Source organism: Hyperoodon ampullatus (genome assembly GCF_949752795.1).
Source record: "Hyperoodon ampullatus genome assembly, chromosome: 19".
Lineage (NCBI taxonomy): Eukaryota > Metazoa > Chordata > Mammalia > Artiodactyla > Ziphiidae > Hyperoodon > Hyperoodon ampullatus.
Window position 1 is genome coordinate 11,946,216 of NC_136932.1, and position 26,243 is coordinate 11,972,458.

The 26,243-nt window shown below is 49.9% G+C and overlaps 1 protein-coding gene across 2 annotated transcripts in view; it reads right to left on the bottom strand.

Moving 5' to 3' along the window:
* Nucleotides 1–5,294: 5,294 nt before the first annotated feature.
* The window catches only part of PECAM1 (platelet and endothelial cell adhesion molecule 1), a gene marked incomplete at its 5' end in the record, with an annotated part of 53,184 nt that continues 32,235 nt past the window's right edge, over nucleotides 5,295–26,243 (bottom strand). For both annotated transcript variants that reach the window (XM_079725043.1, XM_079725044.1), the window contains 3 exons: nucleotides 5,295–6,337; nucleotides 11,096–11,118; nucleotides 21,406–21,462. In XM_079725043.1, the coding sequence (XP_079581169.1) occupies nucleotides 6,308–6,337; nucleotides 11,096–11,118; nucleotides 21,406–21,462 (110 nt within the window). In that variant the 3' untranslated portion in view covers nucleotides 5,295–6,307. The remainder of the gene's footprint in view (nucleotides 6,338–11,095; nucleotides 11,119–21,405; nucleotides 21,463–26,243) is intronic.

The following is a 26,243-nucleotide window of genomic DNA, read 5'->3' on the forward strand; positions in this document are numbered from 1 at the left end:
ATTATGGCCAGTTGATTGGGGATGGGGGAGAAAAGGAAAAGATGAATTGGAGGAGAAAAAGAAGTAGAGAGAGGAAGCAGAGAAAGGATGAGAGATGAGAGGCATGGAGAACTTGGAAGAAGGTTAGAGAAAGAAACTAAATATTTTCAGAGGCAGAGACACGAAATACAAGAGAACAGAGCATAGTGAAGGAACACCAGATTGAGAAAGCTCAAAAGATATGCTGTAGATACAAAGAACAGAGTAGTGGTTCCCAGAGGGGAAGGGGTGTCGGGGGAGGGTGAAATGGTTAAAGGGAGTCAACTATATGGTGATGGCTGGAAATTAAATTTTTGGTTGTGGGGACTTCCCTGGTGCTGCAGTGGTTAAGAATCCACCTGCCAATGCAGGGGACACGGGTTTGAGCCCTGTTCCGAGAGGATCCCACACGCCACGGAGTAACTAAGCCCGTGTGCCACAACTACTGAGCCCGCGTGCCTAGAGCCCGTGCTCCGCAACAAGAGAAGCCACTGCACTGAGAAGCCTGTGCACCTCAAGGAAGAGTAGTCCCTGTTCGCTGCAACTAGAGAAAGCCCATGCGCAGCAATGAAGACCCAATGCAGCCAAAAATAAATAAGTAAATAAATACATTTATAATAAATAAATAAATTTTTGGTGGTGAGCATGTTCTAGTATATACAGAAGTTGAAATAAAATGTATGTGCGTGAAACATATAATACTATAAAACAATGTTACCTTAATTTTAAAAATGGTTATTTAAAGGTAAATCATTGTTGTTATACTTTTTAAAAATATTTATTTTTGGTTCGTTGGGCCTTCATCGCTGCATGTGGGCTTTTGTTAGCTGCAGCGAGCAGGGGCTACTCTTCGTTGTGGTGCGTGGGCTTTTCATTGCAGTGGCTTCTCTTGTTGAAGAGCACGGGCTCTAGGCACACGGGCTTCAGTAGCTGTGGCACACGGGCTTAGTTGCTCCACAGCATGTGGGATCTTCCCGGACCAGGGCTCAAACCCGTGTCCCCTGCATTGGCAGGCGGATTCTTAACCACTGCGCCACCAGGGAAGTCCTGTCCTACTTTATTTACAGGAACATCTTATACACATGGCAAGTAGAGCTGCGAGAACATGAGGTCATCTTGTCCAATTCCTTCTGGAGTGCATTGGTGTCCCCTCACCCCCACCAAAATTCATGTCTACCTGGAACGTCAGAGCGTGAGCTTCTTTGGAAACAGGGTCTTTGCTCATGTAATTAGTTAAGATGAGGTTATACTGGATTAGGGTGGGCCCTAAATCCAATGACTGGTCTCTTTATGAGAAGGCCACGTGAAGACACAGATACACATGCATCTGGAAGAAGCCCACATGACAACAGAGGCAGAGATGAGAGTGGTGCAGCGCAAGCCATGAGACACCAAGGATCGCCAGCGACCACCAGAAGCTAGAAGAAGCAAGGAAGGAATCTTCCCTGGAGACTCTGGAGGGATCCTGGCATGGCTGACACTTTGCTTTCGGACTTCTGGCCTCCAGAACTGTGGGAGGATAAATTTCTGTTGTTTTGAGTCACAGTTTGTGGTGCTCTGCTATGGCAACCCTAGGACACGAATACGCTTCCTTTTGCAGGAGAAGAGCTCCGGGATGTGTGACAGCTCCAAGATCACGGAGCCAACTGGTAGCCAGTCACCCCTTCCAACCTGCCTTGTACTTTTCCTTAAGCATTTTTTTTTTTTTTTTTTGCGGTACGCGGGCCTCTCACTGTTGTGGCCTCTCCCATTGCAGAGCACAGGCTCCAGACACGCAGGCTCAGCGGCCATGGCTCACGGGCCCAGCCGCTCCACGGCATGTGGGATCTTCCCGGACCGGGGCACGAACCCGTGTCCCCTGCATCGGCAGGCGGACTCTCAACCACTGCACCACCAGGGAAGCCCTTTCCTTAAGAATTTTATTTATTTCTAGCATCTTTCATCCTCTCTGAACATGGAAATCGTTTTTCTATTGTCAAAGTTTAGGAAATAAAGATTCATTTCCCATTGAATTAGGAAATGCGTATGAAGGGACCCTTCAGGCTTTAGAAATGCTTTGGACTCTGAAGCTTTTCAAAATATTTACTGCCCATTCCTTTGGCATTCCAAAAGAGTCTAATAGTTTATTACTTTTGAGAGATGACGGCTGTCTCTTTTGAACACTGAAATCACCATTTCTTTATTTATTCTGAGCAGTTTTTTCAAGGCAAGCCAAGTCCCTCTTGGGACATTGGACTTAAAACTGTCCATGAAGTAGACCCTTTGATTAGAAATGGGCTGACCTCTATCTGGGTTTTCAACTGACATCAAATCATATGGAGAACACATGAGTTTTTAATTATTTCATAGTTCTTAACCCTCTTTTGGATTATGTCTCTGAGAAAGTGATAAAAGCTATGGACTCTCTCCTAGAATATCATGTACTCTCACAACTTTTTGCACCCACTCTCAGGGTGTTCACAGACACCATGCCCTACCCGCACCCTCCCGTGGACCCCAGTTGTGGAGACTGTCTTGCTGGGCATCCACCTCCCTCCAGTTCGCCTTCTTACTTGAGCCTCAGAGTGGTAAGTGAGCAAGGGCAGAATCTGACCTATGGCAGAGGTTTTCTCTCCAACATGCTAATGACACTGGTGGAGAGTCTTAAAAACAACTGTGCTCAGGAGTTGAGTTCTGGCCGAGCAACTTTTGGGAAGCTTCTTCTTAAGACTCTCAAAGATTAGGTCAGGCCAATGGGATTCCTGGCAGAAATTCCCAGGGGACAGTGCTGGCTTTTTGAAGGGGACTGATTGGGTCATAGGGCTGACAGGCAGTCTTTCTTATATTCATTGGGGACACCATCCTCTCCCTTGCCTCAGGGTTTTACTACACGTCCCCCCATTGTTGGTCATGCTCCTTGCTCCTCAACCCACCTTTTTGACCTGCTACCCTCTACCTGCCCTCAGATCTTTGGTTAGACCCACCTTCCTCTTGGACACTCTCTCTGATCCCCCAAAGTCTGTGTTAGGAGCCCTTTCCCTATGCCCCCATTGGCTTTGAATTTTTCCATCACCACCTTTGTCCCACTGTTGTAACTGGCTCTCTACTCACCTGTATCTCTACTGGATTGTACAGGAAATCAGGGGCCATGTGATTCTTATAATCTTCCTACTCCCAAGTGTTGGGAAAACAAAGCATGGTGGATGGATGCAAGCTTGTTGAGTAAATACATGAATAAACTGGCTGGTTCAATGCAGGGCTTCTCAACCTTGGCACTATTGGCATTTTGGACTTGATACTTCTTTGTCATAGGAGTTTGTCTTGTGCACTGTAGGATATTTAATGGCCTCCCTGGCTTCTACCCACCACGTGCCAGTAGCATCCCCACCCAACTGTGACAAATAAAAATGTCTCCAGATGCTGCCCAGGGACCCCTGGGAGTTAAAATCGCCCTGGTAGAAAACCACTGCATGAATGAATTACTGTTGACCTTGGGATCACTTTGCCCATCTTGAGTCTATGTCACGGAGTGAGAGTTCAGTCAGTCAGTTTCTGCTGGTGGAGCGCTCGGTATGTGCTCATGAAATGGGTGGCTGACCTCGTGTGGCTCCTCAGAAGAGGGAAAAACTTCCACTCGGCCTTTTCTAAGTGGTCTCTTCTCTAATAAGCTATTACAACATGAGGACACAAGAGGGAGCTCTAACTAACAAGTTCCACAACTGAGAAAACGTCCTTCCTCTCCTGGAAATGGTGACTGGACCCTCCGGTTACGTGATAAGCTCAGGCTTAGACGTTTGGTTATGGCATCAGGTTAGGACAGCGGAACCAGCATCCAGAGTTGGGAGATTTTAGCCATTAAATATAGTGAAAGAGGGACTTCCCTGGTGGCACAGTGGTTAAGAATCTGCCTGCCAATGCAGGGGACACGGGTTCGAGCCCTGGTCCAGGAAGATCCCACATGCTGTGGAGCAACTAAGCCCGGGTGCCACAACTACTGAACCTGTGCTCTAGAGCCTGCGTGCCACAACTACTGAGGCCACGTGCCACAACTACTGAAGCCCATGTGCCTAGAGCCCATGCTCCCCAACAAGAGAAGCCACTGCAATGAGAAGCCTGCACACCGCAATGAAGAGTAGCCCCCGCTCACCGCAACTAGAGGAAGCCCGCACGCAGCAACGAGACCCAACGCAGCCAAAAATAAATAAATAAATAAATTTTAAAAAATTAAAATATATATATACTGAAAGAAAGACCCCTGCGTGTGTGGCCTGCTCCTCAGACATATAGGCTGAGGGGAAAAATAAAGACCCAATTATGCTCCATAAATAAGTGACAAGCAGTATGAACAGGGTCTTCCCAGCTTCCACAGAAATGCTCTACTCTGGTGGCAGCAAGGGACTGAGGAGTTGACACGGGGGCTCGGGGTGCACCCCAAATCACCGACACAACAACTATCAGGCTTGAAGGCTGTTAGCGATTATCCAATCCTTTGTCTCTGTGCTGAGTCAACGGCCCTGAAAACTGGGAAATTGTATAGCATCTTTGTGATACAACATTGTGTGTGTGTGTGTGTGTGTGTGTGTGTGTGTGTGTGTGTCTACAGCTACCATATTTTGAAAGGAATCTAAACCCTCCAAATGTTAAGAACCGTTAGTCTAACCTCCTCATCTTAGAGATGAAGAGACAAAGAGGCTCCTTCAAGTTTCTGCCACTGCAGACCCAGGACACACGCAGATCTCCTCTGCCTTCAGGTCCAGTGGGTGGTGCTGGCCTGTGGGGCAGGGAGGTCTGGTCTGAGGCCACGGGGGAGGGTGGATCCTGAGGCCTAGAGGGGTGGGAGGAGGCTTTGCCAGTAGGGTTACCAGATAAAACATAAGATGCCTAGTTAAATTTGAACTTCAGATAAATGAATACTCTTATAGTATAAGTATGTCCCAAATGTTACATGGGCCATACTTATACTCAAAAATTATTTGTTGTTTATCTGGAATTCAAATTTAACCTGGCATCCTGGTTTGGGGGAGGGGTGGGCAGTTGTTATTGTTCACTCAATCTGACAACAGCAGCCTAGCAGGTTTCAGCTAGGAAGCAAACAGTGAAGCACCAGCTGATGGATATTAATAACTCAGGATTTGAGACTCAGACTACCTCTGACTTCAGTGAAGGCCACCGAGGTCCTGGCGGGCTGATAGGACCTGCTTGGTTCTCTCTGTGGCCTTGGATGCTCTGAGGAGTCCCCAGGCACAACAGATATTCTGTACGTGTGTGGCCTCTCAGAAGATGACATCTCACAGGTCTGTGAAGAGTAAAGATCAAATTTATTTAATACAACACCCCTCAGGGGCCCTGCAGCTGTGTCAATGAGGAGGACAAGGGAGGGGGTCTCGCTTGGGTGTGCTCACTAGTGCCATCCCACCGGAGAATGGCCACAGCCCCTCATCCACCCACTCAGGGCACCATCAGAAACATTTGAAGACCTCGGGAGACCATTCCTTTAGCAAGGAATAAATAACAAAAAATTAGTAAGAAAAATAGGCATTTCATTTTTCTAGTAAAAAAAAATATTTGCTGGAGGCAACCATCTTCCTGTCCTTCGGCCTTCAGCATGGTAGAGGAAAAGAAAGAAAGGGAATAGAAAACCAGCTTAAGAACATCTGCGCTTTGTCCAGCTTCACTTTCTATTTGGTACATTGCACAGAATGAACCTCATCTTCAAGTTGGCATCTCAAAAGGGTTGCTCCCAAGCAGCTCTGTTTTCCCGTCTGTGGCAGGTGAGGTGGTAGAGGGGACAGGGTGCAGCTGTCTGGTCCATGCTGTGTACTTCCAAGGAACAAGGACTGCCCAGAACCACAGACCCTTGAAGGACCAAAGGCAAAGAGAAAAACTAGCCCCCAAGTCAGGCCATTTGCTAGGAGAGATGGACTACAAAACAGAAACTGGTTTCTGTGTATGAGGGGACTTGGAAAAGTTCTTGATCTCTGTACAAGACAAAATATTCAAGTTTCAAAATATCTCAGTGGCCAGTTTACTCTGAACCTCCTGCTGCTTCTCTCCACTCCCGAGGATGCTCCGGCTTGTGGGAGGCGGGCCGTGTGGGAAATTAACCAGCCCCTCTGTTAGCCCTTTATACCCAACATAAATGTAGTTAAGATGGATTTAAGAACTGGTGACTTGGCCTGAGGAATTGCCACGTTCGGTGGGAGCCGGGCAGGTTCATAAATAAGTGCACAAAACTCTTGGAATACAGGAATCATCTGCTCTTCTCAGAATGTGGGTGTCCTCCCAGGGAGGAGCGTGTGCTCTCGGAGTCCTAAGTTCCATCAAGGGAGCCTTCCGTTCTCTGCAGTGACAAGAGACAAGACACACTATGGTCACACCCTTCAGGACTGAAGACTGGCCTGGTGGAAAGATATGAAAACCTGCACAAAGCACTTCTCAAAGGAACTGCAAAGCAGTGCTGTCATCTGAGGACACGCCCCACCCTGTGGGGCAGCTCCTGCCCACACTCGTTTTTCCCTTCTCTCCACACCTGCTCTGTAGGGCCTGCAGCCTCTACTTCCCCCACAGACACGTTGCACATCAGGCTAGCAACCAATTTCATCAAGCACCCACTGTGAACCCAGCACTAGGTCCCATGGGTGCTACATAGGGAAGACTAGAAAAGAGGAAGACTAGGAAAGTTAAGGGACACCTGGTGTCTTGCTCCAGCTCTGCCTCTAACATGAGGTGAACCTAGGTCTGTTTTTATATTTCAAAAATGAAAGACTGAACTCAAATGATCAAACCTAAGTGTTTTTAAATTATATGATTCTGCCTTAAAAAGGAATGAAATTCTGATTCGTTTCAACATGGATAAACCCTGAAAACATTATGCTAGCTGAAATAAGCTAGACACAAAAGGAACAAGTGATTCCACTTAAATGGGGTACCCAGAAGAGCCAAGTTCATAGAGACAGGAAGTAGAATGGTGGCTGCCATTCTGGGTGGAAGGGGAAATAGGAAGTTAGGGCTTAATGGGTACAGAGTTTGGGTCTGGGATAATGAAAAGTTCTGTGGATGGATTTGGCAATTGCTGCATAACAATGAGAATGCACTTAATGCCACTGAAATGTACACTGAAAAGTTGTTAAGATGGTAAACTTCATGTTGTGTATATTTTGCCACAATAAAAGTGAAAAATAAATTTTCTTAAATTCCAGATGCCGCCTTGCAGTGTTCTCTAACTGCTCCACAGGGTATTTGTGTCACCTACACACCTATCAGTGACTGGACCCCCATCTGACCCAGACACTGTTCTTTCTGCTGAGGATGCAAGAACCTGCCCCTGAGAATTTTATATCCTATCAATTATTGACAAACAATGTTAGCATGAAGTAGAAGGTGGAAGAGGTCCTAACAAACTGCAGAAGGAGTTGAGAGGTGGTGAGAGGACCCTAGCTGGGCAGCGAGGTGGGGTGGATTTTGATGAATGGACGGAGCAAGAGGGCAAGAGTGGAGCATGCTGGGAGATACTGGGCCCTGGGCAGCAGTGAGTCCAGAAGAGCAGGCAGCACCTGCCTGAGTGCCTGACTCTGGGCCCTCTGAGAGCGCAGGGCCCCCTGCTGCAGGTGGATCTCAGGGGGAGGCAGGAGTAGAAGTTGTGGGGATTGGCCAAGGTCTTGGGAATGCCATGGCCGGGCTGTCTGTCTCCCTGAGGGTTGGCTGAGATGGAGTCCCTGTTTTATTCTGGTCCTGCCAGGGCTGAGGAGCCTCTCGGAACAGGATGCAGGTCTGTGGGGCCCCAGCCGGAAGGCCAAGGCTCTGCCTCCTGCTTTGCCAGGAGAGACCCAGGCAAGCAGGCCAAGAGAGCTGTGTTGGCCCCTGGGGGCTGGAGGCCCGCCAGCCCTGGCAGCTACCCTCACTCCACTTCCTCCGCTCAGCTGGGTGTGGCGGGGTGTGTGTGTGTGCGTGACCCTGGTGTCCAGCCTTCTGCAGGCCCCAGACCAAGTCCTTCCCCAGACACCTCCGCTCCCCTCTCCAGGGGAAGTGAGTGCTCGGGGAGCTGCTGCAGGACCAGCTCCAGAGATGGAAAGGCTGGGCCACAGTCATCCAGGCCTTGGGGATTTGGAAGTTAAGGTTAACGTGCTCACATCCAAGGCTGTGCTTGCCTGTGTGTAAATCAGAGGCCAGCTGCCAGGCACCAAGAACAGCCAAGGAATTGCCCCACTTCTGGCCAGAACATGGTGTGGACACTCTCAAAGGTCGTTTTGCTTCTAACACTCCTGGGATCTCTACTTCCTGCTTCTAGAATGTCTCCCCCACCCCCCACCCGCACTTCCAGTGAACCAGATCTGTGCTAGGTGCTGGCTTAATCCTTGCAACAACTAAGAGAGAGGGTTCTATTTCCTCCAATTTACAAATGAGGAAACTAAGGCCCCGAGAGGTTAGGAAATCTGCCTGAAGTGACATGTCTAATAAATAGGTATCAGGGAAAAGTCAAGTTTTAATGTGGGTCTCTGCTTCCTGTCAAAGCTTGGCTCGGGTTGAATCCTGTGCTTTGGGTAAGCAACTGCTACCTTCCCCTCAGGTGACAGGGGCATTTCAGGGCCAAGGGAAGTAAATTCTCCATCCATTCCTTATGCTGCCAGAGTATTTGATGAAAAGAACTTTAAAATAGATAATCAATTAGCTTTTATATGATAGTTTGCAATCTGCAAAGTACTCTGCACACGTTTCTCACTTAACCCTTAAGATGATCTTTAAACAGGTAGACATTACTGTTTTTGTTGTTGTCATCACCATCTCCATTTTACAGATGGGGAAGCTTAGGCTTGGCTGGAGAGCTGGAACTCATGCCCCAGTCTCTTGATCCCAACTCCAGGGCTGTTCCCATGGCAGTCCAGCTGCCTGCTGGCTCCCGGGAGGGAAGGAGATGAGTTGTTAACTATAAATTGCCTTTTGTCAATAAGAAGGCAAGTCCCTTCCAAGATCCTGAGACCCACGCAGGTCCAGATTCATCCCTTTAAGTACAGGGTGTTCTCTTTCACGTTATCTGTCTGCCTGGGCCACAACACGATTTATAAACAAGGCAAAAATGGCAGAGGAAAAATGAAGTCAGAATGTGCCATTGAAGCAAGTCGAACAATACTAAATTAGTATTTGGCTAAGTGGCTATCTCATTGTTAAGATATTTCCTCCAATATGTTTTCAGAAGCAACGGCCATTAAACAACTGGGAATGATCGCCAGGTTTGATTTCAGGAAGGAAATCCCCTCCCATTTCCTTGCTGAGCAATTCAATTAATTTTCTCCTGACCCTCACCAGCTGATAATTAGGGAAACTATACCTGCCTCTTTTATAAACAAGACGCATTCCCTTAAAGATTCAAAACGCCTTTCCCAATGGCTGGGAATCCCTGTGCTCCTGCCCAAAGGCCTTATTATTTTGGGGCACAGGACCAGCCACGGGTGAACTCTCAGGAGCATTCTGGAAGCAGACTCCTGGGCCCATGGGCCGGCTGTCTGTCCTAGAGCTCAGAGCCTTTGTCCAGACAGGTCATTTGGATTGAAGAAAAAGTAAATAAGCCAGTCCTGCAGGTCCAGCAGACCTGCCTTGGGTGGACACAGCCATGATTATTGCAGCGGGAGAACATCTCTTTATCTGAGTCCCACAAGGCCCATGGGGCACAGTTCTCACTTTCCACTCTCGCAACGCCACGACGGCTGGGACGGTGACCTCACTTCTTGGAGGGAGTCTTGTGTTGTGGACTGGCCGGGGAGTCTGGAGACCTAGGGTTCTAGTCCTGGCTCTGCTATTAACAAGCTGGGTGACCCTGGTCAAGCTGTCCTGCCAATTCAGGACTCGGTTTTCTCATCTATAAACTGGGTCCCCTTTCCTTCCAATGCAACAGTCTCTGATTTCAGGAGTCTGGGTGGCTTAGGCTAGAAAAAGACATTCACTTCATTCCTCTTTTCCTTAAATTGATAGCCTTCCTCCATAAAAAGAATGTCAGCGGCTTCCTGTCTGTCAAAGGCATAATGAGTTCTCTGTTTTACAAGAATTCAGACTCAGGCAAAACAAAGGAAGCTGGGGGCCCATTGGAAGGGCTACCAGCAATCTTGCTGAAAGTTCTTCCCAGACCTTAAAGAAGCAGTTTGAGAGACAAATCCCTTATTTCTTAAGATGTTAGCTGCCCAGTTAGTTAACTCTTGTGCTGCTGGGTAGCTCATAAAAAGGAGGAAGATAGGGGAAAATGGGTCTTTGCAAAACTTGAACTTGGGCCTCGGCACTTCTTTTAAACATTCCCATCTGCCAAGTGGCAGCTTCCTAAATCCTCTATTTCCTACAGAATGAAACCTCATAATGAGGTGTTCGAATCTTTCCCAAGCAAGCCCTAACTTACCTTTCCCCTATCACTTGTCACCGGCACCCTCGTCTGCTCCCATTCTGAGCTGCTAGAGACTGCTCCATCCCTCACGCCTCTGCCCCTGATGATCTTTCTACCTGAATGCTGCTGGAACCAGCTCATTCCTCATGGCCCATCCAAATGACCCCTCCTTGGTGAAGAGACCACTAACCAGGCAGAACAAAGCACCTCTGTTCTCTTTCCATGGCTTCTGGAGTAGCTGTTATCCCTTTGCTTTCTCAGCCAAGAAAACTCATCTGATTCCCTCACTGGATCAAAGACCTTGTGTCCCCTGCAGCAGAGGGCCTGGTGTGTGAGGGTGACTGTTGGATGCTTCTCTTCTCCAAGTACACCCCCCGAATCTGCCTCATCGCCAAGGATCTAGACTCAGAGGAAATGTGGACTTTGGTCATCTGGAGCTGAGAGCCCTACATTCCCAACCCTGCGGGGGACTTCCAGGCTCTCCCTTCACAAGTGGGCTGAGTCGTAATGATGGAAACAGTAGGAGAGAATTTCAAAACCACAGCTGGCCTAGAAAACCTGGCTAGCCTGATGACCAGGCTAGTCAGAGGAGCCCAGGCTCCTGGTCTAAAACAGACGAGGCTAGTCCAGGGGTGTCATTGCTGGGGCTGCAGAACCTGGGTGAGTCTGGAAATACTTCACTGTTCGATGGACTGTTTTAAAAAAAATAGTGCATATGAAATGTGTACTTACAGAATATCTGTTTTCCACGAAATCTGCAAAACAAAGGATAACACGGAGGTGAACAACACAAAGAGCACGAGTTAGGCTCCGCCCACGCCCAACATCTCAGGAGCTGAGCAAGTAAAGAGGGAGCGAGGGGGCGCGGTGCAGGAGACGCCAGACCCTCGAGCTTACTGGGTGCCCAGGTTTACGGCTCCTTTGCCCACAGATAGCTTCCCCTGGGCCCTGTAGCTCCATGTGACAAGCATATAAAGTCCCGGGCAGCTAGTTTAACATTTTAAACAGTTGTTTAAAAATTAATAGCACCTGTTAGTTTAGGGAAAACACCTGAAAACTACAGAAAAGTAGAAAGCAGGTAAAAATGATCTCTGGTTCCACTGTTGACTTAAATGTCAACATTTAAGTTGAGGTTCTTCCCAAGTTTTGGCTATTTTAAATAATGCTGCCAATATCCTCTTTGGGAATAAAGCAATTTCCATATTTCACACTAGTTTGTCTATTCCCAGGAGTGGGATCAACGGAGCAGAAAGTACAAACAAGGCCAACGCCCTTGGCATATACGGTTCAAGTGCTGTCTGAAGGGCAGGGCCTGGGGAGCCTCATCTCAGTCATCCGGAGACCACACAGTCTTCCTGCCAGGGTGCATCCGGGACTGGCTGGACATTGTGAAAATGTCCAGAAGAGAACAGGAGGCATTGCGTCGAAGGTGCGTAAACCCCGCCTGCATTAATTAGAGATGATTTTCACGGCAAGAGGCAAGAGAGGGCTATGATTTGCCTCTTGGACAGCACCAGGCCCCACTAACAGCAGAGTTTCTGAATGGGGAGTGGCCTCCATGTTGGGGCTGATTCCCCAAATAGCCCACTATGGACATGGCTCCGAAGACACAGAAGCCTGGGGAAGGCCCAAGAGGAGATGAGGGTTTGGGGGTTGGTTGCTCTTCTCAAAGGTGGTGAGAGTCATACCCTGTCCCCACTCCCAAATCCTCAGTCTTACTTGAGAGGCAGTTCAAGGGGCCTTGGTGCTGCCCAAGCTCAAGCCCAGTCCCTTTGAATCCTGGGCTGTCTCAGGACCCAACTGTCACAACGGGAGTCACAATCTTCTGTTTCTTTCTCTAATTTAAAAATATCCTGTTTCCACCAGTCCACTTCCCCCTCAAACCCTGTCTTATCACAGCTCCATTGTGCGTCTCCTCTAGAGGGAACAGGGCCAGGAGTTCCTAAGGGGCCCCCTTCTGTCCTGGCTGGGTCAGAGGTAGGCGTCAAAGGCCAAATGGATGAATCAGCCCGACCAAGAAGTTGAGCCATTGTGTAAACTTCCACACATTGAGTAAGGCTGTGGGCAGCACCCCACCCCCAGCCCAAACCTGACCTGGGAGGACCCAAAGGATCCCATGCTTCCCGTTCCTCCAAAGCCCCAAGGGCTCTGGAATCAGACACAAGAGGGCAAGAGCCTCAGGCTGTGTTTCCTAAAGCAACAGGGACACAGAATACTAAAATTCAAGTATGCTGATAATGCTGATGGAGCTCCAAGTTATGCGCACTTGTTTTGTTTCTTTTTGGTACCAGAATCTGGTGGGTAGTATCCATATATATATATATTTTTTTAAAATAAATTTATTTATTTATTTATTTATTGGCTGTGTTGGTTCTTCCTTGCTGCGTGTGGGCTTTTCTCTAGTTGCAGCGAGCAGGGGCTACTCTTTGTTGCGGTGTGTGGGCTTCTCACCGCAGTGGCTTCTCTTGTTGCGGAGCATGGACTCTAGATGCACAGGCTTCAGTAGTTGCGGCACGTGGGCTCAGTAGTTGTGGCTCACGGGCTTTGTTGCTCCACGGCATGTGGGATCTTCCCGGACCAGGGCTCGAACCCGTGTCCCCTGAATTGGCAGGTGGATTCTTAACCACTGTGCCACCAGGGAAGCCCCCATATTTTTTTTTAATGGAGCAAGTTTTACCGCCTTGCACTCTGAGGTAGGAGATGCCACCCTGGGGGCAGGCTGGCAGTGCCCACTAGGCTAGTTTGCTCTGGGCCTCGCAGGATGGGTGGGGACAGGTCCTCAAGTGCTCGTCTCTCCCTCCCAGAGGGGACATGGCATAGGGCCCCTCTGTTCTTTGGTCCTGTCTCCATGACCAGCCACTCTTGGTATACTGGATTTCTGCTCCCTTAAGAAGTATCCCAGAAGTCTGAATTCCAGGCAAAGAGAAAGCAGAAGAAGGAGGCTGAGTGAGGGAGGTGGGCCCTGCCTGATCCAAAAGACAGGTTAGTGTCTGGAGCAGGACTTGGCATCTCTCCCCAGAACCACTAGTTGTCAGGTGGGATGTGCCCAGGATACCTCCAAGGTGGGCACAGGACATCTAGGGAGGAAAACCAGCTCTCGTCTTGGAGGAATGACAGGAAACGAATTCCTCCAAACCAGAGTTTCTTAACACTGGCACTACTGACATTCTGGGCTGGATCATTCTTTGTTATGGGGCTTGTCCTGTGCATTCTAAGATGTTTAGCAGCATCCCCGGCCTCCACCCATTAGATGCAGTAGCACCCCTCCTCCCACCCCAAATTATGACAACCAAAAATGTCTCCAGACATTGTCAAATGTCTCTTGCATTGAGAACCTCTGCTCTAAACTGTGGAAATCTTATCCTAGACCTTAGTTCTTTCATAGGGAAGAACTTGACTGCACTGCCAATTAATTATAATAAACCGCTTTATTCTCCTGCCTTAAAAACTGGGGTAAATATATGTTAATAAGTTATGCTTTGGATGAACTGCAAACCATCTTATAAAGTACTTTCAGGATAAGCTGGAGCACCATAAAACCATCAATCGCTGAATCAGAGTGCAGATACAAACTTCCCTGGCTAGCCAGGAATTCCAGTTCACACAAGGCTCAAGCAGGCTGCGTGAAGCTGAGGAGTATGCCACGGATAACCATGAGCTTACTTACAGAGAGGCTCTCGACCCACCTACAATTTAGCTCTTTTAGCTCCTGTCACTAGGAGAGCACTAGAGAACAAGGGGGAGGAAAAGAATCAAACCTTTCCTTGAATTAGTTGGCACCAGTCAGAGGAGGAAGAGGTGGGGTGGGGGGCGCCTTTGACTCCAGGTCAACTCACAACCCAGAGCACCAAGCTATGGACAAGCCCTGCAAAGACGCCTCCTCCATCTCAACCAAGAGAGCTCAGCTGAGTAACAGACTATCCTGCGTGAAGTCCAAAACCAAGTGGGTGGGAGTAAATGGGTTCTAGTTAAGGGTTGGGAGAGAAAGGTACCACACTGGGACCTGGATCACTTTCCTGCAATGCTCACTTCTTAGGATCATCCACATGCCTGCTTACTGAGGAGCACAAAAACAGACTAATTTTCCCGTTTCTGGTAAGCCATATCATTAACCATAACTAGAGCTACTACTGCTGACAAATCCTAACCTCAGGCAAATAAGGGAAAAGGAAACAAGAACTTAAAAAAAACCCCAAGTGTTAAGCTTGCAGATCTAAATTATGAGGCAATTATCAGCATTTTCTCCATTCCCCTGAGAAAACTGAAGCTTAGTGAGGGGCAAAATCTCTTTCTCCACCTGTTCTGGCAGTGTCCCCGGGCTTGCTCTGTCTTCTCCTGAGGCTGACTTCAATTTGGTCTCTTTCTGATAAAGTCTTCCAAGTTCTGAGAATCCCTCTCCTTCCCTCCCTAACAGGCAGGGAACATGTAGCAAAGAATCATCTAATGGCTGGAAAGTGAAAAAGCTCAAAGATTGAGAGGTTTCCTTGCCTCAGACTGAGTTAATTGCCGGGACAGGAAGATGTTAGCTCAGCAATATGTCAACAAAATAGAATAGTAGCACAGGGAACTCTGCTCAATAGTATGTAACAACCTAAATGGGAAAAGAATTTGAAAACTAATAGATATATGTATACGTAAAAAAAAAAAAAAAAAGCCAAAGTAACTCCAATGGGAAAATAAGCTTTAATATCAAAATTTTCTAGCATGTTACTATATTAGTACTTATATTTTCCTAAAAATGAATATTTCAGGTGTTGGAATAGTTAAGAGTAGGAAACATAATGTCATTTGTGCTTGAGTCACTGTAACAACGTATTAATAATGAATTTAAAGTTTCCAATAGGAGCTTCCCTGGTGGCGCAGTGGTTAAGAATCCACCTGCCAATGCAGGGAACATGGGTTCGATCCCTGGTCCGGGAAGATCCCACATGCTGCAGAGCAACTAAGGCGGTGAGCCACAACTACTGAGCCTGTGTGCCACAACTGCTGAGCCCACGTGCCACAAATACTGAAGCCCACACGCCTAGAGCCCATGCTCCACAACCAGAGAAGCCACCACAGTGAGAAGCCTGCATACCGTAATGAAGACTAGCCCCCACTCGCCGCAACTAGAGAAAGCCCGGGCACAGCAATGAAGACCCAACACAGCCAAAAAAAATAATATAAATTTATAAAAGATTAAAAAAAAAACGAATCTGCCCGCCAACGCAGGGAACACAGGTTCGAGCCCTGGTCCGGGAAGATCCCACATGCCACGGAGAAACTAAGCCTGTGCGCCACAACTACCGAGCCTGTGCTCTAGAGCCCGCGAGCCACAACTACTGAAGCCCGCGCACCTAGAGCCCGTGCTCCGCAACGAGAGAAGCCACCGCAATGAGAAGCCCGCGTGCCGCAACGAGGAGTGGCCCCCCTTTGCCCCAACTAGAGAAAGCTCGCGCGCAGCAATGAAGACCCAATGCAGCCAAAAATAAACAAATAAAATAAATAAATTTATAGAAAAAATTTTTTTCCAACAAATTTTCAACTATGAAAAAATACAGAAGAGCAGATGTGCGTGACTGTGGTCAAGACCCAGTGGGAGGTAATGAGTTGGAAGAGATGCCTCCCTCCCTCCTCATTTTATAGAACCCACCTGTCCACAACAGCCCTTATCCACTCAAGGGCCACGTACGTTCCTGAGGAACACTGACACGTCCACCCCGCAGCAGCTCCACTGAGGCCAAGGGAATTTTACTGGGGGCTTGTAAGGAAACTGATGTCTGATGGGAGAGCAGTGGGAGTGGGTCCAAGTCTTATAACCTGATGAGGGCGGAGCCAAGACCAACCCCCAGGTCTCCTATTGAGGGTGTTTTCCATGAGGTTTGCAGTACAGAGAACCGCCCAGGCTGGCCTCTGGCTGACACAAATGCAGCAGAAACACGGTAAAATGGCCCCTGAGATCCAGGACTTAACTCAGATTTGAAGGGCAAACGTGGAGTCAAAGGTGGGCAGAGGATTAGGATTGGCGCCAAGGGACCTGGGGAGTGACTCTTAGAAGGGACTGAGTCCCCACCCACCACAGACATGTTCCAGAGCCTGGGTCTGGAGCAACCAAGGCATAGACAAATGACCATCCTTTCCAAACACCAGGACACTGAGACTCTGAATGTTATGACTGGAAAGCAACTTAAGATCATTCATTCAACCACCTGATCTGACAGATTAAAACAGCTGAACGTAGTCAAGTTCACAGGGACACAAAGTAGAATGGTTGTCGTTGCCAGGGGCTGGGTCTGGGGAATTATCATTTAATGGGTAAGGAGTATCAGTTTGGAAAGACGAAAAAGTTCTGGAGATGGATGGTGGTGATGATCGTACAACAATGTGATTGTACTTAATGTTACTGAAATGTACACGTAAAAATGGTTAAAATGGCAAGTGTTATATGTTGGGTTGGCCAAGAAGTTCGTTTGGGTTTTTCCATGTTACGAAAACCCGAATTAACTTTTTGGCTAACCCAATGTATTTTACTACAGGTTTAAAAAACAAAACAAAACGCTGAGCTCAGAGCCTAAAGCCAAGATTGCAAAGACCTGGTGCCTCCCACGGCCTACCAGATCCCCTGACACCCTCTCCAGCCCTGCCTGGGGCTGCTCCTTGGAGGCAGGCCTGCCTGTTGCCCTTTTGCTTATCTAGAGGAGCAGTTTTCCTTTGCATCACTCAGGGGAAAAAGGGGGTCTAAGAGCCAGAACTACGCCCCGTGAGCCATTTCCCAAAATATCCAGCCCTGAAGTGCTGCTCGTTGGAAGATGATGGGGAACTGAGAAACTAAGGTGGGGAAGAACAAAAACCTAAGAAGGAAAAGTCAGATAAGACTCAGCCCTGCGGGAGGGTGGGAGGCAGGGAGAAGCAGGAGGGAGGGGATGTGGGAACAGATGTATATGTATGACTGATTCACTTTGTTGTAAAGCAGAGACTAATAAAAAAAAAAAAAAGACTCAGCCCTGCGCTCAGCCTGCTCCCGGACCAGCCCGGAGACCCTCAAAGGGCCTTTTTTTATTGTGGGTCACACCCTCCCCTCAACACACACACACACAGACACACGCACACGCACACACAGACACACGCACACACACACAGACACACACACACACACACACACGCAGTGTTTCTGGGTTGTCTCTGCCGGCCAAGCTGAAGCGATCCCTCCAGGATTGCTGCGGAGTAAGAAAGACTCCACCCCTTCAAACGAGAAGCACAGCAGAACTCAGAGTGGTACAGTCAGAAGGGAACTCGGAGCATCTAGAAAATGGTTCTAATCATGTGTCCCCAGACCAGCAGCAGCAGCAGCATGTGGGAATTTGTCAGAAATGCAAATTCTCAGCTCACTTAGACCTACTGAATCAGAGGTGGTGCCAGTCTACCTGTATTGTAACCAACCTGGAGAACCCCTGATCCAGATTCGAGCCCATGCCCCTCATTCCATAGAGAAGGTGACCGAGGTCCCGAGAGGCTCCATGACTCACCCAGGCTCACCCAGACCATACCAGGCTGTTACTCTTAACTTCTAAAGTAGACAGAGTTGGATCCTGTAATTAGGCTGATGAAAGTGGAAACCAGTTGGTTTGCCAACACAGGGGAAACATGAGGCTTGTGAAGAGCGCCACTCTGCAGCCAGGCTCCCCGCACTCAGTCCCTGCTCTGCCACCACTGGCCTTGGGACCAGGACAAGCTATTTCACCTCTGCCCATTTCCCCATCTGTAGAGCAGGAATAGTAATAGAGACTCCATCAACCCTATGATGGTTCTGAGTGGCTGACAGAGGAAAAAAATGAAAAGGGAAGAGGAATCAACCAAGGCCTGCAGCCTCCTCCCCTTGGGCAGCAGCTGAGTGGGAAACGCTCAAAAACAGGAACTCCCTTGGCTTCCAGGACGCTGGCTTTTGCAGCAGCGATGTGGATTTGGCTATAAGACCCAGGGCTCCCTCTACCTATCTGGCAGGAGCTGGCTGCCAGATGAAAGACCAGATTATAGAGAGACCCAAGCCCCAACTGACACCCAATGGCCCAGATAGCACAGTGGGAATGCCCTGGCCTGGGAGTCCGGAGCTGGCTCTAGTCTTGCCCTGGGCCAGGCACTAGGGCTCAAGTTCCTCATGCATTTTTCAGCTAAAATGGATTGAATGCTTACTGTATGGTAGGGGTGATACACTGCGTGCTTCGAGTAAATGGCACCATCTCCCCTGGCGCCATCTCATCCCCTTTTCTCATTTAATCCCATCTCCATTTAACAGATGAAGAAACTGAGTCATCACAGAGCGGTCAGGCCTCTTGGTCAAAGTCGCACAGTTGTTAAGTGCCAGCACCAGGACAGGGGTTCAGATATCCCCGAGCAAAACAGGGCTCTTTACCACCTCAAATCCCTACCGGGTTGGGTTCTATGGTGCCTGTGGTCTGTTCCAGCCTGAGGCCAGCGGGAGCAGTCAGCTTCCAACAGCCGGGGACTGAGGACTCAGGCATCTAGAACCTGAGCCTGGGGACACTGAGAGAACCCACTTGAACAGCTACCCTGAAGCAGAGTAGAAAACCAGAATATGCCACCCCAAAACATGCCACTTTGGCATAAGGGTTATTTTGAGCTAGAGGCAAATGAGAATCAACGATGCAGAAGGAAGGCTTCCGGGAGCTTCCTTCACTGCTTTTTTCTTGTTAATCTGTCTTTTTCAGGCTACTTTGCAGGGTCCCTAACACAAGTCCTTTGGAATCCACACTGGGCCGTGGCCTTCACCAACTGTATGGGGCCTCCAGGGGTTGCCTGAGGTGGCCACAGCCCCCAGGCCTCCTGTAGCCGGGGTTCCCTGTGGCCTCCACATTTCACCAGCTTCCGTTCCCCAAAACCAAAGGCAGCTCAATGATCAGGAGCATGGAATCCAGCTCTGGGGTGGGCCAGTTCTGGTGTACTAACCCTAACCGTGGGGAACTGTTTTAAGCCCTCTATGCCTCAGTATCCTCATCTGAAAAATGGGATTTACTGTGGAGGATTGAAAGAGATAATGTAATATAGACCACTTAGCACAAACAGCAAGTGCTTAATAAACGTGAGTTTTTGCATAACCAAAGCTACTGAAAGCGAACCATCTCAGGGACCACCACGAGGAAAGCAAAGGGGGCATTTTTACACAATTATCCATCAGGACCAACCTTGAACCTGATCTGAGCTTCAGCTTTCTGTTACACTGGAAGAACAGAGGAAGCCTGTTTCTAAATTTGCGTTTTGCTAGCTCTGAATAGACTGAGAATGCAAAATGAGATACTGAAGCCAAGAATTCCCCAGGAAATGGTTTTCAAATTATCATTCTGTCAGTGTTGAGTTCTCCATGGGGCTGAGTTTCTGCTCTACCCATGAAAATACCTCTTTTAAAAAGATTAATTAAGGGGTGATTCCTAGTTCAGTTAACAAGTAGGCTCTTCAGGTAAGACAGTGCTTCTCTAATATTGGCAGCATCAGAAATACGTGGGACAAGGACTTCCCTGGTGGCTCAGTGGATAAGACTCCGTGCTCCCGATGCAGGGGGCCCGGGTTCGACCCCTGGTCAGGGAACGAGATCCCACATGCATGCCGCAACTAAGAGTTCGGATGCCACAACTAAGGAGCCCGTGTGCTGCAACTAAGGAGCCCACAGGCCGCAACTAAGACCTGGCACAACCAAAATAAATAAATAAATATTTAAAAAAAGAAAAGAAGAGAAATACGTGGGACCTTGTTGGAGTTCAGATTCTGGAAATTCTGATCCTGTGAGTCTGGTTTGGGCCTGAGATCGTTGCTACCTGTCTGTGGACCACCCTTGGGGTAGCCAGGCTTTATCAAAGTTTTCCAGCCTGTTTTAATAATTCCCTTTCAAAGACTCCACTTAAGTAGAGGTTTGTTGTACAAAGCAAGATATCTGCATAGTGACTATTTTCCCCCTGGAATGTTTATGCCCTTTGGGTTGTGACTTATTTTCAGAATTTAAAAGTAGTCTGTGTGAAAACAGACTCAGATACAGGGAACAAACTGTTGGTGCCAGAAGGAAGGAGGATGGGGGATGGGCGAAATAGGTGTAGGGAATTAGGAGGTAACAAACCTACAGTTATATAAAAAAATAAGTCATGGGGATATATCACATAAGGTATATGGCTAATAATACTGTAATACCTCTGTATGGGGACAGATGGTTACTAGACTTAATCGTGGTGATCATTTCACAATGTATGCGAATGCCAAACCACTATGTAGAACACTTGAAGTTTACATAATATTGTACATTGACTTGATTTCAATTAAAAAAACAGATAAAAAAATAAAAGTGGTCTTTGTGGATTTCATTTCATGAGAATAGAATAGAATAATTACACAAAAAATGAGATTGCTGGGAGCATCCCCAGTTCCGTGTCTATTCAGTCCCAGGGAATCTCTCCATGAGGAAGCAGTGGAAATGGGAAATGAAGTGGGGTCTGGGCTGAAATCAAAGGAAGCGGAAGCAGATCCATACACCCTTCCCCAGAGTCGGTGTGCTCACAGAAAGGCCGAAGCTACTGAACGTCTTCAAAGCAAAGCACTGACTTTGCCTAAGAGCTTCGGGAGCCCCAGGGCACCAGGGCCCGGGTGAGGAGCAGGTGAGGCCCCTGGCTGGCACCTGAGAACAGGCAGGGCCACGCTGCTTCTCTTGGGGTCAGGAGTGCCCGAACGCTGCTGGGCATCTCATAAGCACACAGGGGTGCCAGGACATGCTTTGGTCCACCTGGCCATTCGTTGGGTGTGAAGGTATAAGGTTCTGCTTGCCTGGCATGCAGCCGGCACTCAATAAGTGTTCACCGACTAAATAATTAGTACACGTCACCTGTGGCCACTTTTTAAGGGTGGTGGGGAAGAGAGGGTTAACAACTCTGGTACAACTCTGGCGCCCTTTCTGGCCGCCTTGGCTCCTTCTTTCCCCTGCCCACTCCCAAGACCCCATGGATGAGTTTGCGGGAAGTGCCCTCCCCCCAACCCCCGGCTGGGGGAGCGAGGGGGCCGTCACTCACCGGGGTCAGCTTTCCGGATTTCACTGTACACCGTCTCCGTGCCCTTTGTTCCCAGACCTGGAAAGGGACCAAGCACAGGTCAACAACTGCCTCTGGGCACCAGGTCAGCTCACTGCTGAAGCAGGAAAATGTCAGAGGCTCCCAGGCAAGGCTGTACCCCACTAACCCACCCCACGAGTGCCCATCTCCAGGAGCCCCTGGAATCCCTGTCACTACTGAGCCCGGGCCATTTCCCAGCTTTAGAAGATCATGGTCCCTCCAGCATCACTCTCAGCCTGGAAGTATGAAGCCAACAGGTCACTGTGGGACCCCTGGACCTAGGGGGCGCAGGTAGGGGTACCCCCAGCACAGACCTGTAGCCTCCAGCTCGGTGGCCCCATCCTTCTTCCTCTGCCACTGTGTCCCTCTGTCCAGCTGCTCTGCCAGCCCCTCCCAGGAGGCTGGGTTAGGGTCTCCCAATCACCCAAGGTCTGGGTTAGAGCCTGGGTATCATCTGTGACTCTAAGGATAAGCTGGGACCCACTTACAACTCTAGACAACTGGGCTGGTTGATTTCAAATGTCATTAAGCCAAGCCTCACTGCAGATTGATTGAATTGGTCCAGGGTGGGCCCTGGTGTTGGTGTTTTTAAGAGCTTCCCAGGGGATTTTAATATGCAGACAGGGTTCAGATCCTCTGGTCTGGACCCTTTCTGAACAGCAGACAAGATGACCCACTTAGGGTGTGGATTACACCCAGAGGAGACTCAGTGGTTTGGGAGACAGAGCCCCTGTACAGCCATCTGTTTAAGCTGACGTACACACACAGGTTGTGTATACACACACGTACACACACTCATGGTGCGTCTACATGCACTTACACACGACCCTCAGGGGATGGAGCCCGCCACTTCCCTCTCACCTGCACAAAGGACCAGGAAGCCTTATTGTAGAAAGGTGCCTGATGCCGTGTGGCCAGCATTCTCCCTCTATAAATTGGGAAACGGAACCCCAGACTGGGTGATGCTTCCTGCCGCCATGGTCAGTGCCACGTGGATGTCGTTTTCCTCAGTGGCAGATGGCCAGGGCACGTACACGGATTCTAACTACACCAAGATACCCTTGACTCACCAGGCTCCCCTCTCTCACGCCCTGGTCCTGCACACGCTCCTCCGCTGTCTGCATGGCCCTTTTGCTTTGCCCCGTTCCTCCTCATCCTCCAAGCCCCAGGACAAGCTTCGCTCCTGCACTTGGGTGCACATACCCTCACACACCTACATACTCTCTGACACACTGCCCCCTTCCCTGTGCCCTGGGCAGTTACGTGGGCGCCCACGGCACACTGACACGACTTGTCCCCACGAGCGTCTCCCCTGGCGGGCCCCACGCCCTCTAGGGCAGCGCCCGGGTCTTGTGCTCCTCCCGATCCCAGACTTTGCATGGCTGCCTGGGGCACCTGTAAAGGTTGATGGGACAGTGAAGACAACAGTCAACGTCCCTGCGGGCGTCTCTGTCTCAGACTTCCAACCTTCAGGAAGCTCTTGGCATGATCAGCCTGATTCCTGAGGTTTTAGGTCTTAGGATTAAAATCACGGTCATTCATCACACACTAAGTGGTCGTGGTTCCTATGTCATGACCTAAGTGGCAGGAGAAAGCTTGGGTGGCAGTTCAGATAGACAGCTGTACTTGGGGCACCTGGGGTGCCAGGACCTTACAGAAGGCATCGTAGCGACTCCCCCCAGGGCACCAAATAGCAGTTGGTACTCAGCAGAGTGGCTGAGATACCAGGCACGCCCTGCTGGGACACCTGCCTTTCTCTAAGAGGACAGCAGAGATGCCCTCACCACTCTCCACTCTCCATGGCACCAGATCTGAAGGTGTGGAGGGAAGCTCCAGCAACTCCCCAGTCTACTGGGGGTCCTACCGCATCACTAAGGGACTCTGTGCTCAGTGCCAGGCATGGGCAAGTCACTCGTTCAACATGGTCCTAACACCTATCGCGTGCTGGGCACTGTGGAAGAGGAAAAGGTGACGGCGGACCTGGCTCCAGCTCCAGCTTTCGGAAGCTCCGGGCTGTGGGGCGGATGGTATGCAAACAATGCTGTGACAAACGCTCTAGGACACTGGGGGCCCTGCCAGCTCATCCTCCTTCACAATGCGAGCTGGGGGCGTTGGGAGGGAATGGAGGGGAGGGAATGGAGGGGAGGCACTGGAGGGGAGGGACTGGGCGGCCAAGCCTGGGGCCCTGGACACCCTTGGGAACTCCACCGCTCCCAGGCACATAAGGGGTGGCCGGTAGACCTCTGGTCACCTTGGGGACGCTCTGACACCCTCTGGACCCAAGGAGCTGCACTCAACTCCCTTTCACCTCATAACTCTGTGTATCAGCCAGGGCAGCAGGATGGTTTCACTTCTTGGTTGAGTTGCCAGATTTGCAGCTGGCCCAGCAGCTTCCCCCACTGCCCTCCTGGCTCCGCCCGGCCAGGGGGACGGGGTTTGCAGCTCACTGAGAGTGCCCCTCCTCCCGCTGCTCCGAGGCAGCAGCTGCCTGCTAATGACTAAACCAGGCCAGCAGGCTGTTTGTCTCTGCTGTCAGGGATGTTTCCGGATGGGCTTTGTTTTGGCTTCTGTTTTTCTCTGTTAACAGAGAAAGAGATGGCTTCAACGTCATGGGGTTTTCCCAGCAATTGGTCTCAGAGCAAACATGCAGCAAACCGGGATTTAACGAGTTCCTTCCCACCCCTCCTCCACCTCCAAGTGACCACTTGGTCAGCTGCCAGCCACGGTTAGAGCTGGACATGGTCCCCATTCCTTCCTCCATCCCATCTGTAGAGGAGGGAGGCCTTGAGGACAGGGAACTGGGTTGGCCAAGACCAGGTCAAGTTGACTCACCACTGGCCTCGAACCCACAAAGTCTTGCCCTCACCTAGTAATGCCCCACTCCCCACCCGTGAGAAAACAGGGGGACAGCATCCTGGGCCAGGCCGCTCTCCCCAACTGTCCCTCAGCTGCCAAGGAGGCTGGGTCCAGAAAACAACTTGAATCCTCTAGAAACTCTCCATTTCCATCCACGTGACTTTCAGTCCAGCCCTGCCGAGGCCCCTGCAGCCCACTCAGCACCTTTGTGCAAACTGGGGAAAGGGGACCCAGCTGGTTACAACCCTGCAGGTACAGAGCTTGGCAAAGGAAAACACCCCTGCTTCGCCCGGTCCCAGGGGTTCTCTTTTCCCTTCAACCGCTCCCCACCTTCAAGCAAGAAAAAGAAAACCAGACGCTGCTAACGTGGAAACATCCCCAAAGGAATGGAAAACGGATGCTTTTCCAAGGACAAAACCTTGCTTCCTTCTTCCTGCTTCAGTTTCCTTCAATCCAAAGCCTTCCAAGCCTCACGTACAGCCCTCATAACTCCACCTCGCCCGGGCCCAGCCGGCAGCAGGGTAAGGGTGGGGCCTGGCCCTCTGGGACAGGTATCAGAACCGTGAGGCCAGAACCCAGGGCAATCGCTCTCTGCTTGAGCACAGTGAGGCATGGAGGACAGCGGGGTTTCCCACACACCTTCAGCCCTGCCCTCTTGTTGTGGTTCCCCGTTCCTTCCAAGTCTGAAGCCCCCTTAGGAGGAAGTAAGCTGTTACCTGTGGGACGGCACCCACGATGCATGGTGATGGAGGGGCTCAGGCTGGATCAGGGAAGGCCGGTGAGAAACGCCCTAAAGTCCCGTCGGCCAGAGCCCACCCACACTTGGTTCTGAGCACCAAGACCCCTGCGCTGTCTCCTCCTGGGCTCTCAAATTTAACCCAACCGAACCAGGCTCCCCATGAGCCTGTGCCTCCCAATCGCAGGCATCACGACCATCCATGCGGTTGTTTGGTCGAGAAACATGTAGTCATTCTGTCTCTCCCATCCTGGCCACGAATTTTTCATCCAGTACTGCGGTCTGTCTGTAACACATATCCAGGATCTATCCACTGCCAGCACTTTGGCTCCATCCTCATCCCCTCTTGCCTGGTTTCCATTTTTGTTCCCTTTAATCCATCCTCCACACCCGCCACAAGGATCGTTTTTAAAAGAAGGAAGTTGGAACTTGTCACTTCACTGCCTAAAGGCTTCCAAAGGCTCCCAGTCCACTGAGACTAGAACAAAAAGAGAACCCCAGCAGCCCTGCAGTCCCTGGGCCCCGCCTGGTCCTCCCAGCTTCATCTGCCTCCACTCCCTCTCACCCTCTCTGCAGACATTTAAGGACTAGAAAGAGTCATTTAAGGATCCTTTAGGGTCTCCTTTCAGGTCTTTAAATGAGCCAAGCTCTAGGCCACCACCCACTGTCCTGCCACCCCTCACACAGGCCTTCTGGGACCACCCAGCCAGAAAAGGCATCACTTTTCAGGCCTTCCACCACACCCCACTCTTCCTGCAAGCTCTGACTCATCGGTTCCTTGTTTTCCTGACTCCCTCAGGGGCTACACCTCCACGAGAAGGGGACCACATATGTACCTTTGCTGCTTGCACTGGGGCTGGTCCATCATGGGCCCATCATTTGCTAACCCAACAAGCGAATCACTTTACCGTGAAGTAAAGAGAAAGAGAACTTCAGGCCGGCCGTGGTCCCCACACCTGCCCCGTCCAGTCTAGACTTGGAACTGGGACGCCCTGTATAGTGGTGCAGATCAGGCAGTACCAACTGCAGGGGCCATGCTGACTGCAGACTATGGGCATGGTGGCCCTGTTGTGCAGCACCCAGCCCCAGGGGCTACAGGGGACAGCCCTGCCTGGAAGGTTCCATGGACACATCTGCGGACATGGTACCTGGAACCGTGCTAAGCCAGGGAAGAAGGAAGGAACCCCAAACTCCTTCCAGATCATGG